The following is a 19567-nucleotide window of genomic DNA, read 5'->3' as shown; positions in this document are numbered from 1 at the left end:
ATACTGCGGCACCATGGCCGCTGTTCAACAGTTCACCAGTAGCTGTCGTGAAGGGAGGATCGCATAAACAAATGTCCAGCGTTCACTCTTCCTTACTAAATTCAGATAAACAAAATCAGAAAAGTGCAAGTGAAAGTGAGAGTCTCCACGTGCAGTTACTTCAATTCGATGTTTTCCACTGGATCTCTGCACTCAGGTGATTTTGAAAATCGGAAAACTACCCTTGAAATTAGCCCCCGAGAAGTTTTGATGTGTTATTTTTCTTTTCGAAATTGATTTTCGTTGTATTTTGCAAATAAACAATGGGTACACGTGCCTGAGACCCAGAGAGATGACGAATTCCAGTCTCAGTCGCATCGAACGTTGGTTTATACTCCTGAGAAAGCAAGAAAATCCATATTCTTGCGTGTCGGGCTCTCAGAAGATGGATCGACACGTAAGAAAATGCAAATTTTTTGAACACTGGAACTGGTCTAGTGTCCCAGTTAGTACTGGAAGCTCAGGGAGTAGTAGATCGTCCGATAGTGGCCATCAGTATTGTTCTTTGGAACAAGAGACATGGTCTTGGGGTATCCAGGTGTATCTAAGGAAGTCGCTTGATCGATAGCGAATCTTTATCGCGTGCCTGGGGTTCTTGGGGTTTGTGGTTTCAGAATATATCGTCTTTCGTGTGTCCCACATAATTTTGGACTTTTTGTGAGTATTGTTTCAAGACTCATTGATATCACATGAGGACGGACTCCTCATTAATTCATGAGACGAGTAAAAAAATGGCAAAATCGAAAGAAAAATCAATTTACGTAACATCCATTCGACAGTAAAAACGATTACATCAAACTGCTAAAGTCAATACTTGGCATCAATTTCTCGATAACAAAAACAAATAAAATTTCTTGAAAATACTGACGGTTTATCGTCGTCGGTGCTGCAATCACCGGAATATTATATGTGCAACAAAAACACGTAATAATTTTTGAGTCCCTAAACACTTCATGTAATTTAATTGTTCTTCACAATTTTCATTGATCTTTGAGTCGAGAAAGACAACTGCGTCAATGCCTGGCTATAAAATAGTAATAAAATCCTTAGAAATTTTAAATTTTGTTTGTCTCTCAATAAAGGGGAAATGCCCTAATTTTTATGTTCATTAGTGGAGCGTAGCTCTGCCTGATTAGGGCTCATTATCTTCCAAGGAATAATTTCATAGAGAACTGGGGGACACGCCATCAGCCGATATTTTAAAAATATATCAGCTCTATTAAAAATGAAATTAAGTAAATTCCCCCTTAGGGGATAAGGATAAATGTTGGTAGCCTTTGACCTTTTCCATAATTCCTATCTCTAATTCAAAAATCGAACTCAATGATAATTTCGTTGGGATTGTAATCGAATATGTCCTTTGATGATTGTATTTTCAGTTTTATAACTTGGTTTTTGTGGTATCATCAATAATAACGCGTTCATTGACCTCTCCACATAATCAATGGGCCACACAAATCAATTTTAGTGTCACGACCTGGTTTACCTAAAATAATAACGCGTTTGATGCGTAAGTATAGTAAAACAATGATAAATTACCTTTTCAGTAGTCCCACTACGTCGACTCAGTCAATTCGTTCAATTCCCCTGCGAGTTGTCCACTCATACTGTCCATAGCACACTTTAATGTTTGATTGAGGTGGCAAGTTCCGTGGGTAGGGGCTTAAATTATTCACCAGTGTGCTCTAACGTCTCCTACAGTTTCCCTGACCTCTTTAACGAGGGGAAATTATTTTTGTTGGAGAAGTGGAACCCTAATTGCCATAATTATTCATGCGACGGGATCGTGGGGGGTTTATGACAGTTTATCCTCTTTATCGCAGCGAGTTATTCTTTCCCTATCCCCACACAAGTCAAAGAATGCTCGTCATTTTCAAAAAGAGCAGGATTTTATGATTTCGATACCATTACTTTGAAAGTAAAGGGTCAATCAATATTTTTAAATTAATTTATATTATTTATTCATTCATGATTACAGAAACATGAGGGGTAGCAACTCGTCGAGGAGGAAAGTTCGCATGCGCTCGTAGGTTTTTACTTGTCAACAAATAGATGAAGATGAATCGGTACATAACGCTCAATCAACTGGGCGATGGGACTTTTGGGTCAGTTGTCCTCGGACAGAGGGTCGACACTGGCGAGAAAGTTGCCATCAAGAGGATGAAGAGAAAGTACTACTCCTGGGAGGAGGCCATGAATTTACGCGAAGTCAAGGTATTTTTTGGAAATAATTTACCCTTTGGAGAATTTCTTCTCGTCTGGTATTTATGATGTTTTTTCTATCTAGTCCTTGAAGAAGTTGAGTCACGCGAATGTCGTCAAACTCAAGGAGGTCATTAGAGAGAACGACATTCTATATTTTGTTTTCGAGTATATGAAGGAGAATCTTTACCAATTGATGAAGGATAGGTGGGTTTCATAATCTAAAGGAAATGCAATTTCCTCGAGCGAATTGAGATTCGATACGTCTGTTATTGCTTTTTAATGGAACTTTATATAAGCGGTGTTTCTGTTCAGGGATAAATTATTTCCTGAGCCAGTAGTGAGGAATATGGTGTACCAGATCCTGCAGGGTCTGGCATTTATGCACAAACATGGTTTCTTCCATCGAGATATGAAGCCGGAGAATCTTCTCTGTATGGGACCTGAATTAGTGAAAATCGCTGATTTTGGGTTGGCCAGGGAAATACGTTCTAGGCCTCCCTACACCGACTACGTATCAACTAGATGGTAATTACCCTATTTTACTTCTAGTTCCTGTCCCCATTGCCCCTGAAAATAGTGAAGTAATAGCTCTCCTAGAACGCGATCCAGAAATAATATTAAAAAATAGTTTCCCGAGTATTTGAAACCCTTTCCAATGACAGATAAATATAAATACAGGTACAGGGCACCGGAAGTGCTTTTACACTCAACCACCTACAACAGTCCCATTGACATTTGGGCAGTTGGTTGTATAATGGCAGAGTTATACACATTCAGGCCATTATTTCCTGGAAAAAGTGAAATCGACGAGATCTTCAAAATTTGCGCAGTAATAGGAACACCGGACAAGGACGACTGGCCCGAGGGCTACCAATTGGCCTCAGCAATGAACTTTAAATTTCCCATTTTACCGAGAACACCCTTGAAGGACCTTATTCCAAATGCCAGCCAGGAAGCGATTGTTATAATGGAGGACATGATGGAGTGGAATCCGATCAAAAGACCCACCGCACAACAGGCACTCAGGTATCTTCAACAAAGCTACCCTTAATTTAAGGAATCCTCGTTTGTGTTACAATACGGTGCATTGATCACAATGTTGTGTGCGTTGCCTCCTAGGTATCCCTACTTCGAGGTGAACAATGTCACGAGAGTCGTCAGTGGCAGAAAGCTGGGAAATGCCCAGAGGGAGATGGCGATTAATAAAGTCAATTTCCCACCGCCGGGATCGACTTTCAATCAGGATGTTAACAGGAATATCCTGGAGTCTAGGGCTGCGGAAAAAAATCCGGTGCAGGTGCAACCGATCTTGCCACTTTTGAATCATAATAGGAAACGGGAGAGCCTGCCGAGTTGGGAGGATGAAGAATATATTAATTCATTGGGGTAGGTAACTGTTAATTGTTTAAGAACAATTTTTCCGAGATTGTATTGTTATAGTATATTGTTCGATATATTACGGAGCAGCTCTACCAGAAAGTTCCTCTTAAATTCGTTTGTTCACCGATGATATTTCCATAGGAACAAACTACTTTCTGATAACACGAGTGCTAAACTCGTATCAGATCGTGTCTACAAAGAGAACAGAGTCAGCTGGAACGAGGAATATGGAATTGAAAATCAAAAGCAGTTGAATGCTAGTTGGGTGACTCCAGCCTGGAACGATGCTGTGCCATCCAGAAACTGGAATAACACCCAGACGAATCCCAAAAATACCAGGAAAGTTTCAGCGAAACAGCATTATCTCAGTGTCGCTCGGTACGTCGCTGGCCAGAGCACAAACTTATCCTCCAGGTATCGATTGTATCATGCATGTGTCAATAATCGTCATCCCGAGCCTTCGAACCGTTTATCTATCAATTTTCCGATCCCATTCAATTCTTTCATTTCGTTAAATTTCAGTTTTGATCCAAATTTCAAGTTTTCAGAGAATTATCTCTAAATTTGTGATTAATAGGAATGGTGAAGGAGAGGGGGGTCGATCGAGAATTGTTCTGAATGGTTTGGGAGCCCAACCGACCCCCGAGAAGCTGGCAGAGGTTTCCGACTCCTTCTGGGGTCAGAGAGACAGTATTGATAGCCAAACGACACTCCACTATCTTGCGAGGAACCGCTACATCGCGGAACAGAATGGGAGAATGCCTTATCCGAGTGTTTATGGCACTCAGGCCATCAGTAAGTATGAATTTTAATTAATTAATTGTAATAGGACTGTCGTCAATTGCAAGAGAATTTAAAGGAGCCACAGAAACAATAGAAGTAAATTGCAATCGATTTTACAAATTTCTCTAGTAAGATATTTTTTATAGAATTTAATAAATGCTTGGTGATAATAAAGATTTTGTCTTTCCAGAAGCGCCTAACAAAACAATTATCCAGCCAAATTTATTTGGAAGTGTGTTAACGTCACGTCCCAGTGGTGGAGTCCACGGCAGAACAGACTGGGCGGCCAAGTACCTCAAATAACCCTTCCCCTGGAAGGTCCGACTGTGATAAAACTAAATAAAAGCCCTGATAAGCTCCTCCACTCCGGAAAAGCCCAAAATTAAGCAGACCGAGAGGGTCCTCAGGACATCAAGCAAAAAATATTCTTCAATTAAATAAATCATCATAGATTTACTTTATTTGTACATACCGAATAACCACAGGCTCTCGATAAACAATATTCATCTCACGAACTTAGAACGTTATCAACAAGTACAATGCCATTGTAATTACCAACATAATGTGGAAGTGTCTCCCGTAAAAGTCGCAGTGTTGGATCAATCCCGTAGAATTGAGGAGAGTATTCATTGAATTATCAATTTTTTTAACGAGATTTTATTTATTATTTCAATTCAATGATTTTTCATTTATCATTATTTATGTGATTTCATTTTTATACATACAATAATAATTATTTACCCATTTTAAAGGTGCAATTTTCATTTCGAACATTAATTAACTCGCAATAACGACTTAGTTCGTAATTTATTTGTCCTCATTAAAACATACCTCCAATATTTCGAATTTCGAAAATACATTGGTGTTTTTATCGAATCAGGGAATGATTTTTAGCCTCGTTATTATTATTGATTTACTTATTATTAAAAAAATAATATTTCCCACAGTTGGCTAGATTTTAGTTCAATCACGATATAACTGAGGGAAACTTTAATTCGACGGATGATAAAAATTTCTAAGGAAGATATATGTGGAAAAACCCAATGATTTTTTCATTGAGGATATCCGAGGAAACAGTCACATACGAACAATACAAAAGTTTGACAAAAAACATTTTTAAACCATCTTTTCTAAAGATAAAATTATTTTTTATGAATAACTAACACATAATTAACACTCTCCTTCACCCATATTTCCCACATTTAGTAAACAATCCTATCCATATTTAAAGCTTTACTAAGGAACAATATCCTACAAAACAAAGAAGAAAATAAATAGAAAGGCAAAAGCTACTTGGATATCCTCAATATCTCCAACAGCCATTGTCAACCATCGTTGAATATTAATCGTCAACATCCCTAAACATTTCTAATTATCCTGACGACCCTCACTATCTTCCAATTTTCTCCTCAAGCTCCCAAGTTCAATTTCCTCCGGAATCACCCCCTACTATCTACCCTTCCAGCCCCCCCTCCCCCCCAACACTATGCATTACAATCAATCTCCAAAGAATCCACAAAAACCTCAGATATGTGTGTTTTGTACTGGAAGTAGAAATAAAAGACACCTAAAATCATGAAAACTCAACGAAGAAAAATCGAAAAATGTTCCCCAAAATAAAATCACCCTTTAATGCTGAAGGATAGCATTACTAATGGTGGATGATGCATTAGAGAGTACCACGGGTATAGCCGTCGTGGAATTAAAGGCAACAGTCTCGAGTAAACCACCAGTCGTATTAGCAACGACTGATGTAGTAAAAAAAGCCGTCAATGCAGTGGTTGCAGTGTTCCTCAGGCTTGGAATTTTCGTAATTTTCTTTACAGTGGCTTGAGTGGTACTTGCAATCATTGTCACTGTCGTCGTAGTGGAGTTAAATGACTCGATGACACTCGTTGGTAGTGCCTTGGAGCAGAGTTGCTTGATGGTAATGGGCTGGCGAAGGAAGGCGTCGAGAACGTAAGCGAGAAGCGATCCCAGGGTGAGTCCAGTGGTGTAGGACAGAGTCATGATGTTGCCGGTGAGTTCCCGGTGCTGTTCGGGAACTTTACTGGGTGCCTGGATCATGGGTACACTCCCCACGATCCCGTTAGTCAGCCCGAGGAACCAGGAGAATAGCAGGGGGTATCCCTCACCGGCGAGAATGGGATTCTGTCTGGGTATCGCGCACAGGAGGAACAGGGGAATGAGAACTACCCTTGCTATAGCAAAGTAGAGTAGTTGACTTCGTGTCCATTCGTAGGGGATCGACGCCAGCATTTTGCCGAGAAGGTCCGCTCCGTTGAATGTCGCCATCAAAATCACTGGCATCCAGGACTCGAACTTGCAGGAAATTATCTCTGAGACGATCCCCGGGTAGAGACTAAGGGTCACGAAGTACGCTATACCAATACTTCCCATGTAGGGGAAGATGAGCTTTGCGACTTCCAGTCTTGCTAGCAGCCCTCCTGGGGAAGCCAGAGAAAATCATTCATTGGGGTGAATTTCACTGGATTAAATTCAAATGCGCTTACGTTTAATTCCTGACCAGGGTTTGCCCCCCTGTCCCCCAAAAGTCCCCTTCATCACAACGACATCCTCAACCTTGTAAGTGGGTCCAGCACTTCCAGGGGCATTTCCAGATGGTGCGTTGGGTTCATAAACCGGATTGCTGAATGAGAAAGCTGAGTACTGCGCCCCACTGGCGTCTCCAGAGGTAGCTTCTGGCCCTAGGGGACTCGTCTGGAGTTTCAGAACTCCGTACTGACCTTTGGACAGCTCCCCTACCTGGTCCAGTGGATCCATCTGTTATCGTAATATCAAAAAGCATCACGAAGTGCCGGGAGATTTGTCTGCACGTTAGCGGAAATTTCACTTACTAGTCCAACGTCTTCGGTGGGCTCTAAGGTTATTGTATTTCGCTCTTGACAGAGGTTCACGTAGAACTTCACAAAGTCTGTTTTTCTCAGAATCCTGTGGAGAATTGAGCAAAAACCTATCGTCATGATGGACAGGGCGAAGAACATTGATGTGTTTCTACGCTCGTCGTGCACTAGGGACTTTGTTATTATTCGATTCATTGACACCCAGAGACCAGCAGCACCTTGAATCAATTTATTAAAAGGATTTATATAAGAAATGCTGAGTAAATCATTTAAATCGTTGGAAAAAAGTAGAGTTTCATGGAAATTATTAGATCCTCACTTTCTCCAGTCATTACTGCCTGTGTATATCGGCTCGGTAGCATCGAAGTATATCCATAAAAGCTCGATTGTTGCACTATAATTAAAAATAATTGATCAATCCCGTCTCGCATGGCGTACGAAGAGAAAAAAGGTAATGAGGATTCATTCGATTATAGTCACCTGTGCACCCAACTGACACAACAGCGACAGCAATCAAATTGATAGTGTATGATGAAGTCACCTCAAAGAGTTCCCACCAGATCTCTGAGACAAGCACGAATTGGAGTGTAAAGAAGGACACTAAATATCCAAAGATTATCCTCGTATTGAGGGAAACAGTCTCTACAAGAATATTGTTAGCACAAACAGCGAAAAATGCCATTGTTATATAAACAACAGATATGTCAAAGACGATCGTTGTGCCTGGGTAGCGAGTTTGGAAGTAGTCAACGGCGCTGATGAAGCTGTAAGAGGAAATAATGGCTTTGTAAGAACAATCATTAAAAATAGTCTAAGCACATCTTCAAATGTTAATGACTTATTGTACTTTCAATGGATTTAATTTTTTTTCCCCGTGGAAAGTGCAATCAACTGGCTTTGAAAGGATCTTGTACTCAGCTGAACTAATAACATCATCTCTGAGTTCAGAGTCAAGTTCAAACTACTAAAAAAATTTTGAAGACCCCATTTTATCCCAACATTTCTGGGACTACCTTTATAACTTACAAATATTAAAGCATCTCAGAGTGTTTATTCTATTTTCTCAACCAAATTCATCTACTAAACAGGTCAATGAAAATTTCCTCTGAATCTCGATCTTCCTCAGAGATTTGCAAGCTCATTATCCAAAAAAAAAATCCAGTTAAAGTCTCTCATGAAATTCAACGCAACCGAAAGAATTACCTGTTATACGGTAAAAGGAATCCCACACCAGCAAGTATAAGAGCAAGATAAATAAAGCCATAGCGATCAACCGGGGGTGTGAGATGATTGAGCCCATTGTTGGACTTGAACTCGTTCATACCCCTTGCTTTGCCAAGCTGCACGTAACCCCGGCTAAGGTTTTCATCCATGTTCTCCTTGATTTCTCCTCAATGTCGCACTATTGTCAATCAGAGAAAGCACTTGTCTTCAGGGCTCCATTGTCCCGCAACAATCCTCCTGTCACTAGCTGGCTCGACGACGCTGCGTCCAGATGCACTGTCTCGGTGCTGGACCACCAGATTGCTATATCTTCCACCGGGTACAACTTTTTTTATCTATATTTTTTCTATTTGCACTCTCGACGGACCCATCAAATGCCCCGAGCTTTTCAAGTATGGCGGTATTGATTTCTGCGCATGTGTTCGGCTGTTTTCGGAAATCATCGGGTCCGACAAGCGCCGGATGAACCGGAGGGCGAGGGGGACGTCAAGTAGCATATTTACAGGTTTTGAGAGGATTGTTTAATTATTAAGTGTACAGTGAGAATAATATTATAATTAGATACAGATGACACATGACGATTATGTCACTGCCAAAGCAGTGGACAAGGACCTCGGGACGTCATCCGCGGCGCCGTGTGTTCCAGTTGTGGTGCACAGAGGTCGTCACTTACAGATACCGTGAGTAAGGTATGATATAGGGAGATCCAGAAGCCGAGAAAAATGCGAAAGACGTAAAAACGGATATTAACATATTTCGGGAGCTGTAGAAAAATCGCAAATCGTCTCACAAATTGAGTACCCCGTACTCCGTGGTGAGGCCTTACCGACAGGCACGTCCACCATCCTAGTTCATGCGCCACCACTACGAAATTTTGCGGTTGATGTCACTCCATAAGCATCAGCAACCCTCGTTATTATCTCTGTTAGTGCTTCATCAATTTTTACTTAAAATAAGTAAAAAAACACTTTTTTGATGAGACCGAGTATCACTTACGATGAGGTTTTGAATATCTCTCGGTACTTCGAAAAATTAGATTTCAGTCCCGGAATAACAAACAACCCCCTCTTTGATGTACAAGTTATCCTTGTAGCTCATGTATTGTATCGCAAATAATTACAAACATATAATTATGGAGATCAAAATTAATGAATTCCCCCTACCGAATTCTACTTAAACTCTCTATCATTTTCCTTTCCAATGTCTTTATCATTCTCGGTTAGTGGCAGGGTTGCACTCCATTAGGCACTTACATAACGAAGTAATTCTGCAAATATTAGAAATATTCCAATTAGTCATTTTATTCAATTGTTTGACAAAGAGTTGAATAGCAAATTCAATCTTACGTCAGGAGCTGCTCGGTAGAAGCATTTGCTAGCCTCGTACACTTGATCGCATACATCTCCGGGTATTGTTGGCTCTGAAAATTGATAAATAATATGATAAATAATGATAAATAATTCCTCCGGTAAATTGCGTATATTCGAGGAAAATCTCTGACTTACTCGTGTCCTTACACGCGGAGATGACTTTATCGAGGATTTCTTTGTAAGCAGGTGGTGCCAGTTTAGTCAGTGCATCGAAATTGACTCCCTTCCTCGAAACCTATGGAAAGCATTACATTAAAATTATTCTCCAGAATTGAAAAGTTGCATTTCAAATGTGATATTTTTTTTCATCAGAAGTTGATGCAAATCACTTGTGTTTGTTTCATATTTCTTTCAATTTCTATATGGATTTTGTCACTGACATATCAAAACAGAATTATTCTGAATTCCCAAGTCATAAATAAGTCATAAATGGAGGGTTTAACTTGCAACGAATTAAGTACTTCACGTACTGCAATTCTTCATTGATTAATTAATTTGTAAATTCTAATTCTTCATTACTTACAGCACCAAACTGAGCCAGGGTGCACTTCAGGTAGCACTTGAATTTCGGATCGTCAGTGAAATCGCCCTTATTTGCTTTCACAACCCATTCTGTTAAACAAAATAACCCATCACTTCCAGGAGAATTCAATTCTGTTGAAAGAGTGCGTTCCTAGAGATAAATTACGATATGCTCACCATTTTCAGCGCCACTTTCTTCTAGACATACTCTTCTCACTTCGGGTGCGATCTCTTTGAATTCCGGGGGTATCTCCTAAAAAGAACGTTAAAGTTTTAGCATAAAGGGTTCACATTGGATTAAATTTTAAAGGGATCCTAATATCGATCATCAATACGTGGTGAGCGAGCCATCAGGAAAATTAAGCAAAATGGCTGGACAAACACCCACATTGTCTTGAATTTAATTATTTTGTATCTAATATGGAATGTTATTGCTATTATGTATAATCATCACTAGATTATGTTGTTACTCACACCAGCCCTGATGGCAGCCACCAGACACACCGCGATGAAAGCACTGACAATATATTTAACCATATTTACTGGATATGAGTCAATTAGTGATCGTCTAAGTATCAACTTACTCTCAGGACTGTTAATAATACCTTCAAAGCAGGCATTTTATACTGTGAAAGTGAATCACGCACTAGTTCAGAGACGCACGATATGTCATCTTAGATATACCGATTATCCTCGGAGATGGGGCAGAAAAAATTATGTAAGAAAATTGCTAATTGTTGACATTGAACATCAGATTAAATTGATTTTATAGCTATGGAAATTTTCTCTAATAAAAAAATTATATTCGCCATTGACTTCTAGACATCTCCAAACAAGTTTTTGTAGGTATGATTTCATTGCAATACAATACGATTTATGATTGAAGAATTTCATGGATTTATAACTTACATGTGAACAAGGAAATTCACTGGAGATGGTTACGATAAGGAATTATTATGAGGGAATTAGCATTGGTGATTATGCAATGATGCATAAAAAGTTGTTCAATGAACTTGCTGTATCATTATGGCCATCCAGACGGTCGTCACCGCTTTGCAAAGTGATTGTTTTATGGGGCAGTGTCAATCAGTTGAGACAACATGGAGGGAATAATATCAGACGAATTGATGATTGATTTGAATAATAAAAGAGTGAGTCCTAAGTTCAATCTATTGAGATTTTTTCTATTGAATTTCTTGGCCTCATGTTTAGTTAATTTGGTCATTCTATTCTTTTCTGGAAAGCACCCCAAAGCTGATCTGAAAATTTTCTCAAATTTGAAGGAGAATTCCGTCGAGACATTTGATTTTTCATTTAAATTCCTTCGCATGTAATTTCTCAAATTACCGTACACTTCTTGCCACTGACTAACAGCTCAATTATTGCAGGTCAGTGAAGGCCAGCTCGTAGAAATTCTATCCTGCTGTGGCAGAATCGACATTACCGTCGACGATGATAAAAAAATTGTTATTGTCAAATTTCAGAATAAAGGTCATGTCGTCAGGTCGGTAGATCACTGGTGTCATAGATGTTTAATATTAATGAATAGTTTTTTATTTTCTTAGAACGTTGACGACTCGCCTGGTTTCTTATCATTTCAATGGCTCTTGGAAGAGCCTCTCTCCGAAATCGGAAATACTGAGTGGTGATTCGCCGATTGAAAAATTACCAGGGGATTGCCTCATTAAGATATTCTCATTTCTTTCGATTATGGAAAAGCTGATGGTCGAAAGAGGTAGGACAGCGAGAGCTGATCAATTATCCCCAGGCTCAAAATTCTGCAATTTTCGCACTTTTAAGTTTGCAGACGATGGAGAGAGATCGGACTAGAGGGCTGGCCGGAAGTGAAGCAGCTAAGGATATCCTCGGAGCTAAATAGATTTACTCCATCACAACTGGAGCAAATTTTTTTGAGATGTGGGCGATTTTTGAAGCTCCTGGCAATCCCAGTGATAAGCGAAGAAACTAATTGTCTGCCACTGGTGAAGCAGCACTGTCTCCAGATCAATGAGCTAGCAGTCGATTTTAATTTTAAATCATTTTCCAAACTTCAGACGTACTGTGAAAATTTGACTGAGATATTTACCGCAAGTGAGAGATTGACATCAGTTAAGATATCGGGGGTTCACCCGAATTTTAATTATGAGTGTTTGATGGGACTTCCAAAAAATCGAATCACAGAACTTCGACTCTGTGCTCGATCTCTTGAATATGGAACGCCTCTTAGCCTTGTGAGTATTTACGCTCATAAAAAACTGTTGGAGTTTCAATTATTTTTTAACAGCATTCAGACGAGATTTTTCCCATCCACCTTTTAAACTGAACTTTTACAGCAATTTTCTTGATTTCTACGAATTTTCAAGAGGTAATTGAATTACAAAAAGCAATTATTATTCGAATTTATGGAAATTGCATAATAGTCGGGGCAAAACGGGGTGGGGTAAACGGATGCTGGGACAACTGATCATCCTTGAGTTTTCGTAAATATATCGATCCTTTACTGTCAGTTAATCTCCAGAATCTCCATGGATTCGACTCCCTGGAAGAACTTGAACTCAAGGGCTTCGTGATAGACGAAAAAACTTTAGTCGGATTGGAAAATCTGAAAAATTTGACCACTCTCAGTTTTGTCAACAGTCAAGTTCATGTCAATCATGTGAAGAAGATTCCGAACTTGGTTAAGCTCCAGCAATTATCGTTGGAGAATATAATCAGCGAAGTTGATGATGAAGACTTGTCAGAAATAGCGAGGAATTGCAGAGATCTTTTATCTTTGAATATAAATGGTGAGTGTCATGTGGACATCGAAACATATCGAAATCTAAATGGACTTGGACTGATTTTATGCAAATTTTCGATTTGTCCCGTAGGATTGGATAGTCTGACAGATCGATGCTTCGAGCCGATATTCCACCTAGAGTTCCTCGAAAATTTGGAGATGATGGGGTTGTCGAGGGTGACAGACGCCGCAGTCCTAGGATTATTTAATCTTAAGGAACTGCGCTGTCAGGATTGTTGTCGAATTGGAAATAACGGCTTAGTTGGACTGATTAAAAATTCTCCAAATCTATCAAAATTGTGGGTAGATGGACCGCTAATTACCGAAGATTTCCTTATGAATGTTAATGATGTGATATCGCATCGCAGCAGTGGAGTAAGACTCCACCTCCACTTGCATTCAGATGCAGAGGATTGGGAGCAGCCGCGCTATTTATGTCCATTATTGATGCTGATTTACACTTGGTGAACGTCAACTCGTTACTTCGAATGATTCATTCGATTAACAATCAGTTTCATATTACCACGACATCACAGAAAGTTCATTTGTTAATACTGTCAGAACTACAATAAACTAAAATTTGATTTTAATTTTGCTGAAACTCATTTCTTTCATTTGTGAAATATGTGAATATTGCGGAACACTTTATACTTATAAGAGAGAAAGAGCTACTCTTGATAATTAAAAAGGGACGAAGCTGATTGGCCAGGAGTTTGGGTATTAATTAAGTGTATTTTTTCATATACTAATTTATTTCATATTTATACAACGATCAATGATACAGACGCTTGAAAAGCTGGCGAGTGAAACCAAACAAAGTCAGAAGTAATCGATAAAAATCACTGTCGATATTAGGAAGTTGAAGCTATATACAAATATGATATGACTTTCGAAAAAGAAAATTACCTGGTGAATAGTGTATACGTATGGGAGAGTCGATTGACGAGTGTAAAACGTTTCAATAACAGCCGTCAACTAAAAAGGCTCAACTTCATTGACGAAGATTTTATGTACTAGATTATCATGTAGAAAAATTGAATTGTTCCAAACTTCAATATTTGTGCTTGTGTCTGTGTTTTCTCGCGGGTGACGAGGGGCTGCTGCCCCGATGTTTTACGTTACTCCTGGGTGGTGGTGGTGGAGACATAGAAGGAGACCTGGCTCGCCTCTTGCGTTCACTTCTGTCGCTTCTTTCACTCCTCTCGCTACCAGGGGATCGTCGAGATGATCTCGACGAGGAGAACACGGGCGATGGAGTCATGCGAATTCTGGGGGGTGATGGCGTCACTGGCGCCCGTTTTCTGTGGGGTGAACGGGATTTTCGCTTACTCCTGGGGGATCTGCTACGCGATCTGTACTTCTCACGCGATTTTGGGGGAGAATTCGGGGAGGTTCTCCTTTTATCTCTGTAGTGAACTGACGAGTCTGAGGAAGCGCTTCTACGTCGTTCACGTCTTCTCTCATCGTCTCTTTCCTCAATCTTGTGGTCTTTCGTATCTCTTTCACTCTGTAAAGCGTACTTAAAACAGAAAATGAATCACATAGTTGATTGGAATAATAATCGATAGCTGAGCAGGTGATTAATGAAGGAATAAATGGACGAATTGTACTTTGCGCTAATGCCAAGCCAGTGGAAAACTACTTTTATCGTAAAATGGAATTTTTATAACATGAAAACAATTCCTTTTTGATGCCCAACCTGTCGAAACCTGTCTCCGAAAACGACATCATCTCAGAAATATAATCAATTACCTTTCTAATGAGTTTCTTCCTGTAATGCTCGACCTGCGCCTGGATGGTCATCCCCGACTTGAGACTCCTCCTGCCACTCTCCAGCTCATCCTGATACTGCATAGTCTTGACCTCAATCTCCCTCAATCTGGTTCGCCTCTCCTCATTGTAATCCCTCCCCCCAGAATCCATGCTAGCATCCTGCGAATTGGAGTCGTCGTTCTGCTCCAATTCCTCCCATTTGCTCGTCGTCATAGCCTGTGCCTCGACCTGATCAGGATCTACAGTCTCCCACCTGGAGGGTACGAATCCTGCCGGCATAATTAGCTTCTTCTCGTTGGATTTACCTCTAGAGTTGGAACGATTGTCGTCATCCATTGGAATGCCGTCAATGTCATCATCCATGGGGATACCATCGATGTCGTCATAATTATTGCTGGGTTGAGGGGTCAATCCGAGCTTCATGGCCCCCTTGAGGAGAGCAGCACCATCAAGAGGTACTCCATCCAAATCCTCGTTAGGATCTCCATCGGCATCTGACAGAGGCGCCCCATCAATATCCTCATCTTCGACGGCTTCTGGCTCGTCAGTCGTGACGAGCCCTAGGAACGTATTCTGGAGTCTGACGAGGAAGTCTCGAGGATAAACTGCCCAATCCTCCCAGGCCCTAAAGATCCTCATTACACGGGCCTTAAAACTCTCGGTTTTCAATTTACTCTCGAACTGTTTACAGGCTTCGTGAACCTACATTAAATAAATTTGTTAAAAACAATAAGTTTTATTATTTCAATTGTGCACGATCGATTTTACATTTCACCATTGAATCGTCAAATTTATTCATATGTAGACTTTTACCTCCACGAATATCCCAAGGAGACGCGCCTCAAACGCCTTCCTGTAGATAGTGGCATTCGTCATCTTGACTCCACAGTTGTGGAGAATATCGGAGATCAGGTAGAGACGTGCAATCTTCTTGCTAACGGGTGTCTGCACAATGCAGAGAGACTCTGCTATGCAGTCACATATTTCTTCAGCTGCTTCTGCGTGCTCAATACAGAACACCATCACTTCTGCTACTTTCAAACGCTCCGGAGAAATATTTCGAAGGAGGTCTTCTAGTCGGTCTCTTTGGCTAGGGATTTTATGAATTATTACATTATATTTCACTATAATTATAGATGATATACCAATTACCTATTCGATAAGCTTCCTCGTCTTGGTTCCTGTCTCTCCTCGACTTCAATTAATTCCTCAGGCATCCCCTGAGTCCACGGATTTATCGGAGGTGGTCTCCATACACTTCCTCCTTTGAACATGCGAAAATCATCCGTCTGCCACTCCTTCTGCCCATCTCCCTGCAGAATTGAATACAACTTCCACCGATAATACGTGTGGGCTGGTGAGTAGTTCTCAAATAAAAATCTGCAATCCCATTGAGAATAAATTGTAAAGCTGTTTCAAGAGTAAAAGATTAAAGCCAATCAGCAATTTTTATAAATTACCTGAACATCGGATTGTTGAGTTCTCTATTCATGATCATGGCCTCGAACATGGGTCCCTCCCGAATGACGAATTCCACCATTCTATGTATCAACATTACTAAGTTCCTAAATGTATGAATGGAGTTTAAAAAAAAAACACTATATTAGTCCTTCTGCTGTTCGTTCAACGTACACGTTGGAAGTCTCCGACTCCACGTCGAAGTTTTGATAGACAAAAGTCAGTGTTATGTGTGGAGGTAAACATACTTACAAAAATTTTTCTTTGTACATTAATGGTAAAATCAATGAAATACCTTTCTGTTGGAATAACCACTTTGACAACAGCATTCTGCAATATCTGTCAAAGCCCATGTCATCACAGTGCAATCAGTGATTATTGTTGTCGTATTTCAAGAGGGGGGGAGTGCCAGAGCCCAATAATGCCAATAATGCGCCCCCGACAGAACGTACGCCGACAAGTCATTACAACATAATTTTTAAGCGTCAATTAGTGTAAGAGTCTTTCCTGATTAATGATTTATGAAAATATTTCGGGAATCACTCATTCATATTCTCCACCCGATTACTCACCCTTCATTATTTCACAACAAACTTCACATTCATTATTGAATAATCGACTGAACGTTATGTAAGTAGTGTACATTTGACATTGTGTCCAACGCTCAGAAGATTTTCCAAATCTCCGACACGTGGGAGAATAAAATTGACGTAATGCAGTTTTTTTTTCTTACAGTAGTGAATAATTTTACCTTTTCAAAGTTTTCCTTTTCCTGGGGGTCCGCGCTCTGGAGGTTGCGGATACGTGGTATCTGAGATTACGTTTCAAAAACATGGTTATATGATTCAACAATAATTATTCTTCTTTAATTATTATTATCGAGTGGTTAATTTGATGATTAAATAATGCCAGTTGATGATGTATGAGAGGTTTCTCATAGTGAATAGTCAATGATATTGTTTCATGATATCAGGATTTTACTATGAGAGAATTGAATATTTTTTTTAATCGAGTGGATCACCAATAGTTCATCGGAGACTTCCTGCAACGCTTTGAGATATTTTTTTTTATCGCATCTACTTGTACTGACACCCGAGCAAATTCAGTCTTTCACTCGTTACTGTTAGGGAACACGTGAGGGAATCTTCCGCCTCGCGGAATCACGTTGTGAATGACACAAATGAGGAGTTGATAAGTATTTCAGTAATAAAACCAAATTCGATTGGATACGTGATTGAGCATTTTTATTAATATTACGCTCGTTTTTAGCTGGGATACCTTGTGTCTATCACGACGGTGTGGTTGAGCGTTGAAGGGAAGGCCGGAGGGTGGTGGTGGTTGGGTGAGCTCCATCAGGGCTGGTGGAATGTAGATTGGATATGGTGGTATTGGCACACTTTTACCCCAGCCCAGTTTCATTTCGTATTGCATTATATCTCGACCTAGTTCAGGGAAAAACAATGAATATACGGTCCAGTTGAGAGTTGAAAAATAACTTGACAAATATCGTAGAGATTCAGCTACATTTTTAACCAATTAATTAACTTTGATGAGGGTATAGGGTACTTCCAGTATCCTGTGACAATTATTTTTGTAAAATAAAATTATTTGACTTACCATTGAGACTTTTCAATGCTCTTTCCCCATCCCGCCTGCTCATGAATGCGACGAATCCGCAATTTCTCTGTCTAGCCTTCTCCTCGTCACTCCTCGGCCACATAATTTTGATGCTAGCTAGAGGTCCGAATTTTCCGAATATCTCCATCAGCTGTTGCTCTGTGATTTTAGGATTTAAATTTCCTAAATACAGGTTAGTGGTGTTGGGATCACCATTATCAAAAGACCCATCTGCAAATCGAAAGGGGTATTAATAATCTTCACCTATTGTCAATATCTATTGTTAATATCAATCATCCGCGATTCTAGATTCGCTGAGTCAAACTTAACGATCGTTCCTTCATTTTGAAGCTTGAAAAAATGTCCCTAAAGTAAGACAAGACTCATGAACGTCGTATCATTTAATCACCAAATATTGTCCACGTTCAGACCTCGAGTGTACTTCCCCCAAAAATCCTGAAACCACCTGAGGAGCATCCACAGACCCTTCTTCCGACAGGATCCAACCAATTAAAATAATTTCTCTTACCTTCAACACACTTCAAGGCAGCCAACATAGGATCCTCCGACTGCGTAGTGATAACATTCTTCACAGCCCCCTTGTACTTGTGCCTCTCCTCCCTCTCCTCCTGAATCATCTTGAGCTCTTCTTTGAATAACTCCAAATTGCTCTTCTTCTTCTCACCCTCCTTCTTCTTCTTTCCAAGTCTGTCAGCTTTGCGTTCATTGCTGCCAAGAAGCTTGGCATACTCCTGTGCCTGTTCAGCAGACGATCTGCTGTCCACGAGTTCCGATATTTTGGACTGTGGTTTATAGAGTTTTCCCTTCTCCCTGGTGTCCTCCTGCCTCTTACCAGCATCGTAAGTACCAGCTTTGACCCAAACTTTACTGGTTGTTTTGTTGGGTGTCTCTTGAAAGGTGGCAACAAACTCCTCAAAGGCTTGAGCAGCGGCTTGCTCTTGTTCCTTCTTCCTCTGCTCCTCCACCTCCTTCTTACTCAACGGTCGCTTGCCCATAGTTCCGATTGAGAATGCCTTGAGCTTTTGCTCAGCGATTTGCTATAGACCATCAAAATAATCGCACGTCGTAATTGAATCCATCAAATTGCATTAAAAAAGATTGATTTACCTTCATTATCGCCTTTTCCGCCATTTCACTAGTTGTATCTCTATATTTAACCTAAAAACCCAACATTGTTACAACACAAATGCTCCGGGTACCCCTGACAAAAGGAGATATCTCTCCCACTGGTCAAATCACTACAACGACAGACAATTATTTTTACGAGGCGGTATAATCTCACGTCAACTGATTAATAAATTCTTAGCGAACGAAATCAATGGTAGAAATTGAAAAATTCTTGCCAGGTGGAGGGTTCTCCGTTGTGCCTCACACAACTGAATTGGTCTGAACTTGTCGCAAGAGGGGACACTCCTGTTAGCCAGGATTGCCAACTGCTGCAGTCCATGGCGGGCCTGAGAGGTGGAGCGATTTGTCCTTTCTATTTTCGAAATCTTATCCTGGCGAATGGCATGGAATTGACGCTTGTAATC

General features: G+C 40.2%; 5 protein-coding genes across 8 annotated transcripts; 2 read left to right on the top strand and 3 right to left on the bottom strand.

Moving 5' to 3' along the window:
• The first annotated feature begins 25 nt into the window (after nt 1-25).
• On the top strand, nt 26-4739 carry LOC135162470 (serine/threonine-protein kinase dyf-5-like). 2 transcript variants are annotated; one of them, XM_064120967.1, is made up of 9 exons: nt 26-196; nt 2018-2253; nt 2327-2448; nt 2557-2769; nt 2923-3270; nt 3364-3630; nt 3766-4002; nt 4202-4419; nt 4598-4739. In XM_064120967.1, the coding sequence occupies exons 2-9, from the start codon at nt 2092-2094 to the stop codon at nt 4708-4710; spliced, it is 1680 nt and encodes a 559-aa protein (XP_063977037.1). In that variant the 5' UTR covers nt 26-196; nt 2018-2091; the 3' UTR covers nt 4711-4739. The 2 variants fall into 2 exon arrangements, with proteins under 2 accessions (XP_063977037.1, XP_063977035.1); XM_064120965.1 differs by having other exon boundaries at nt 3766-4038.
• Nucleotides 4740-4845: 106 nt separating this feature from the next.
• Nucleotides 4846-8959, bottom strand: LOC135162469 (equilibrative nucleoside transporter 4). The gene is made up of 6 exons (XM_064120964.1): nt 8475-8959; nt 7752-8035; nt 7591-7665; nt 7266-7489; nt 6921-7191; nt 4846-6854 (listed from the first exon to the last, which is right to left on the bottom strand). Exons 1-6 carry the CDS (start codon nt 8642-8644, stop codon nt 6037-6039), a joined length of 1842 nt encoding a protein of 613 aa, XP_063977034.1. The 5' UTR covers nt 8645-8959; the 3' UTR covers nt 4846-6036.
• Nucleotides 8960-9563: 604 nt separating this feature from the next.
• On the bottom strand, nt 9564-10997 carry LOC135162476 (general odorant-binding protein 56d-like). The gene is made up of 6 exons (XM_064120975.1): nt 10862-10997; nt 10565-10640; nt 10389-10477; nt 10001-10100; nt 9842-9915; nt 9564-9762 (listed from the first exon to the last, which is right to left on the bottom strand). Exons 1-6 carry the CDS (start codon nt 10922-10924, stop codon nt 9745-9747), a joined length of 420 nt encoding a protein of 139 aa, XP_063977045.1. The 5' UTR covers nt 10925-10997; the 3' UTR covers nt 9564-9744.
• Nucleotides 10973-14459, top strand: LOC135162471 (F-box/LRR-repeat protein fbxl-1-like). Of its 2 annotated transcripts, none has more exons than XM_064120969.1 (7): nt 10973-11105; nt 11210-11538; nt 11776-11891; nt 11953-12122; nt 12188-12618; nt 12906-13173; nt 13258-14459. In XM_064120969.1, the coding sequence occupies exons 2-7, from the start codon at nt 11488-11490 to the stop codon at nt 13632-13634; spliced, it is 1413 nt and encodes a 470-aa protein (XP_063977039.1). In that variant the 5' UTR covers nt 10973-11105; nt 11210-11487; the 3' UTR covers nt 13635-14459. The 2 variants fall into 2 exon arrangements, with proteins under 2 accessions (XP_063977039.1, XP_063977038.1); XM_064120968.1 differs by lacking the exon at nt 10973-11105 and having other exon boundaries at nt 11108-11233; nt 11308-11538.
• LOC135162464 (U2 snRNP-associated SURP motif-containing protein) lies at nt 14218-19429 on the bottom strand. 2 transcript variants are annotated; one of them, XM_064120948.1, is made up of 11 exons: nt 19143-19429; nt 18544-19072; nt 18015-18245; nt 17676-17839; nt 17149-17208; nt 16693-16736; nt 16400-16504; nt 16092-16319; nt 15753-16029; nt 14919-15641; nt 14218-14673 (listed from the first exon to the last, which is right to left on the bottom strand). In XM_064120948.1, exons 1-11 carry the CDS (start codon nt 19164-19166, stop codon nt 14218-14220), a joined length of 2841 nt encoding a protein of 946 aa, XP_063977018.1. In that variant the 5' UTR covers nt 19167-19429. The 2 variants fall into 2 exon arrangements, with proteins under 2 accessions (XP_063977018.1, XP_063977017.1); XM_064120947.1 differs by having other exon boundaries at nt 14218-14685; nt 19143-19428.
• Between the last annotated feature and the right edge of the window lie 138 nt (nt 19430-19567).

Source organism: Diachasmimorpha longicaudata, chromosome 5, assembly GCF_034640455.1.
Source record: "Diachasmimorpha longicaudata isolate KC_UGA_2023 chromosome 5, iyDiaLong2, whole genome shotgun sequence".
NCBI classification, from domain to species: Eukaryota; Metazoa; Arthropoda; class Insecta; order Hymenoptera; family Braconidae; genus Diachasmimorpha; species Diachasmimorpha longicaudata.
Note: the sequence above shows the minus strand (reverse complement) of the source record. Positions and strands in the feature narration are given on the sequence as shown.

Bases quoted from the DNA above. Each gene is read 5' to 3' on its own strand.
- LOC135162470 (XM_064120965.1), top strand. From the start codon at position 2,092: ATGAAGATGAATCGGTACATAACGCTCAATCAACTGGGCGATGGGACT. The intron at 2,770-2,922 runs GTAATTACCCTA...ATATAAATACAG, and splicing joins GACTACGTATCAACTAGATG to GTACAGGGCACCGGAAGTGC. The intron at 4,039-4,201 runs GTATCGATTGTA...TGTGATTAATAG, and splicing joins AGCACAAACTTATCCTCCAG to GAATGGTGAAGGAGAGGGGG.
- LOC135162469 (XM_064120964.1), bottom strand. From the start codon at position 8,644: ATGGATGAAAACCTTAGCCGGGGTTACGTGCAGCTTGGCAAAGCAAGG. The intron at 7,192-7,265 runs GTAAGTGAAATT...TTACGATAACAG, and splicing joins CCACCGAAGACGTTGGACTA to ATGGATCCACTGGACCAGGT. The intron at 6,855-6,920 runs GTAAGCGCATTT...TGGCTTCCCCAG, and splicing joins ACCCTGGTCAGGAATTAAAC to GAGGGCTGCTAGCAAGACTG.
- LOC135162476 (XM_064120975.1), bottom strand. From the start codon at position 10,924: ATGGTTAAATATATTGTCAGTGCTTTCATCGCGGTGTGTCTGGTGGCT. The intron at 10,478-10,564 runs GTGAGCATATCG...TTTGTTTAACAG, and splicing joins AGAAAGTGGCGCTGAAAATG to AATGGGTTGTGAAAGCAAAT. The intron at 10,101-10,388 runs GTAAGTAATGAA...TGCTTTCCATAG, and splicing joins CCCTGGCTCAGTTTGGTGCT to GTTTCGAGGAAGGGAGTCAA.
- LOC135162471 (XM_064120969.1), top strand. From the start codon at position 11,488: ATGGAGGGAATAATATCAGACGAATTGATGATTGATTTGAATAATAAA. The intron at 11,892-11,952 runs GTCGGTAGATCA...TTATTTTCTTAG, and splicing joins AATAAAGGTCATGTCGTCAG to AACGTTGACGACTCGCCTGG. The intron at 12,619-12,905 runs GTGAGTATTTAC...GTTAATCTCCAG, and splicing joins ATGGAACGCCTCTTAGCCTT to AATCTCCATGGATTCGACTC.
- LOC135162464 (XM_064120947.1), bottom strand. From the start codon at position 19,166: ATGGCGGAAAAGGCGATAATGAAG. The intron at 16,737-17,148 runs GTAAAATTATTC...GGGCTTTGACAG, and splicing joins AAAAGGAAAACTTTGAAAAG to ATATTGCAGAATGCTGTTGT. The intron at 15,642-15,752 runs GTAAAAGTCTAC...TATTTAATGTAG, and splicing joins TCCTTGGGATATTCGTGGAG to GTTCACGAAGCCTGTAAACA.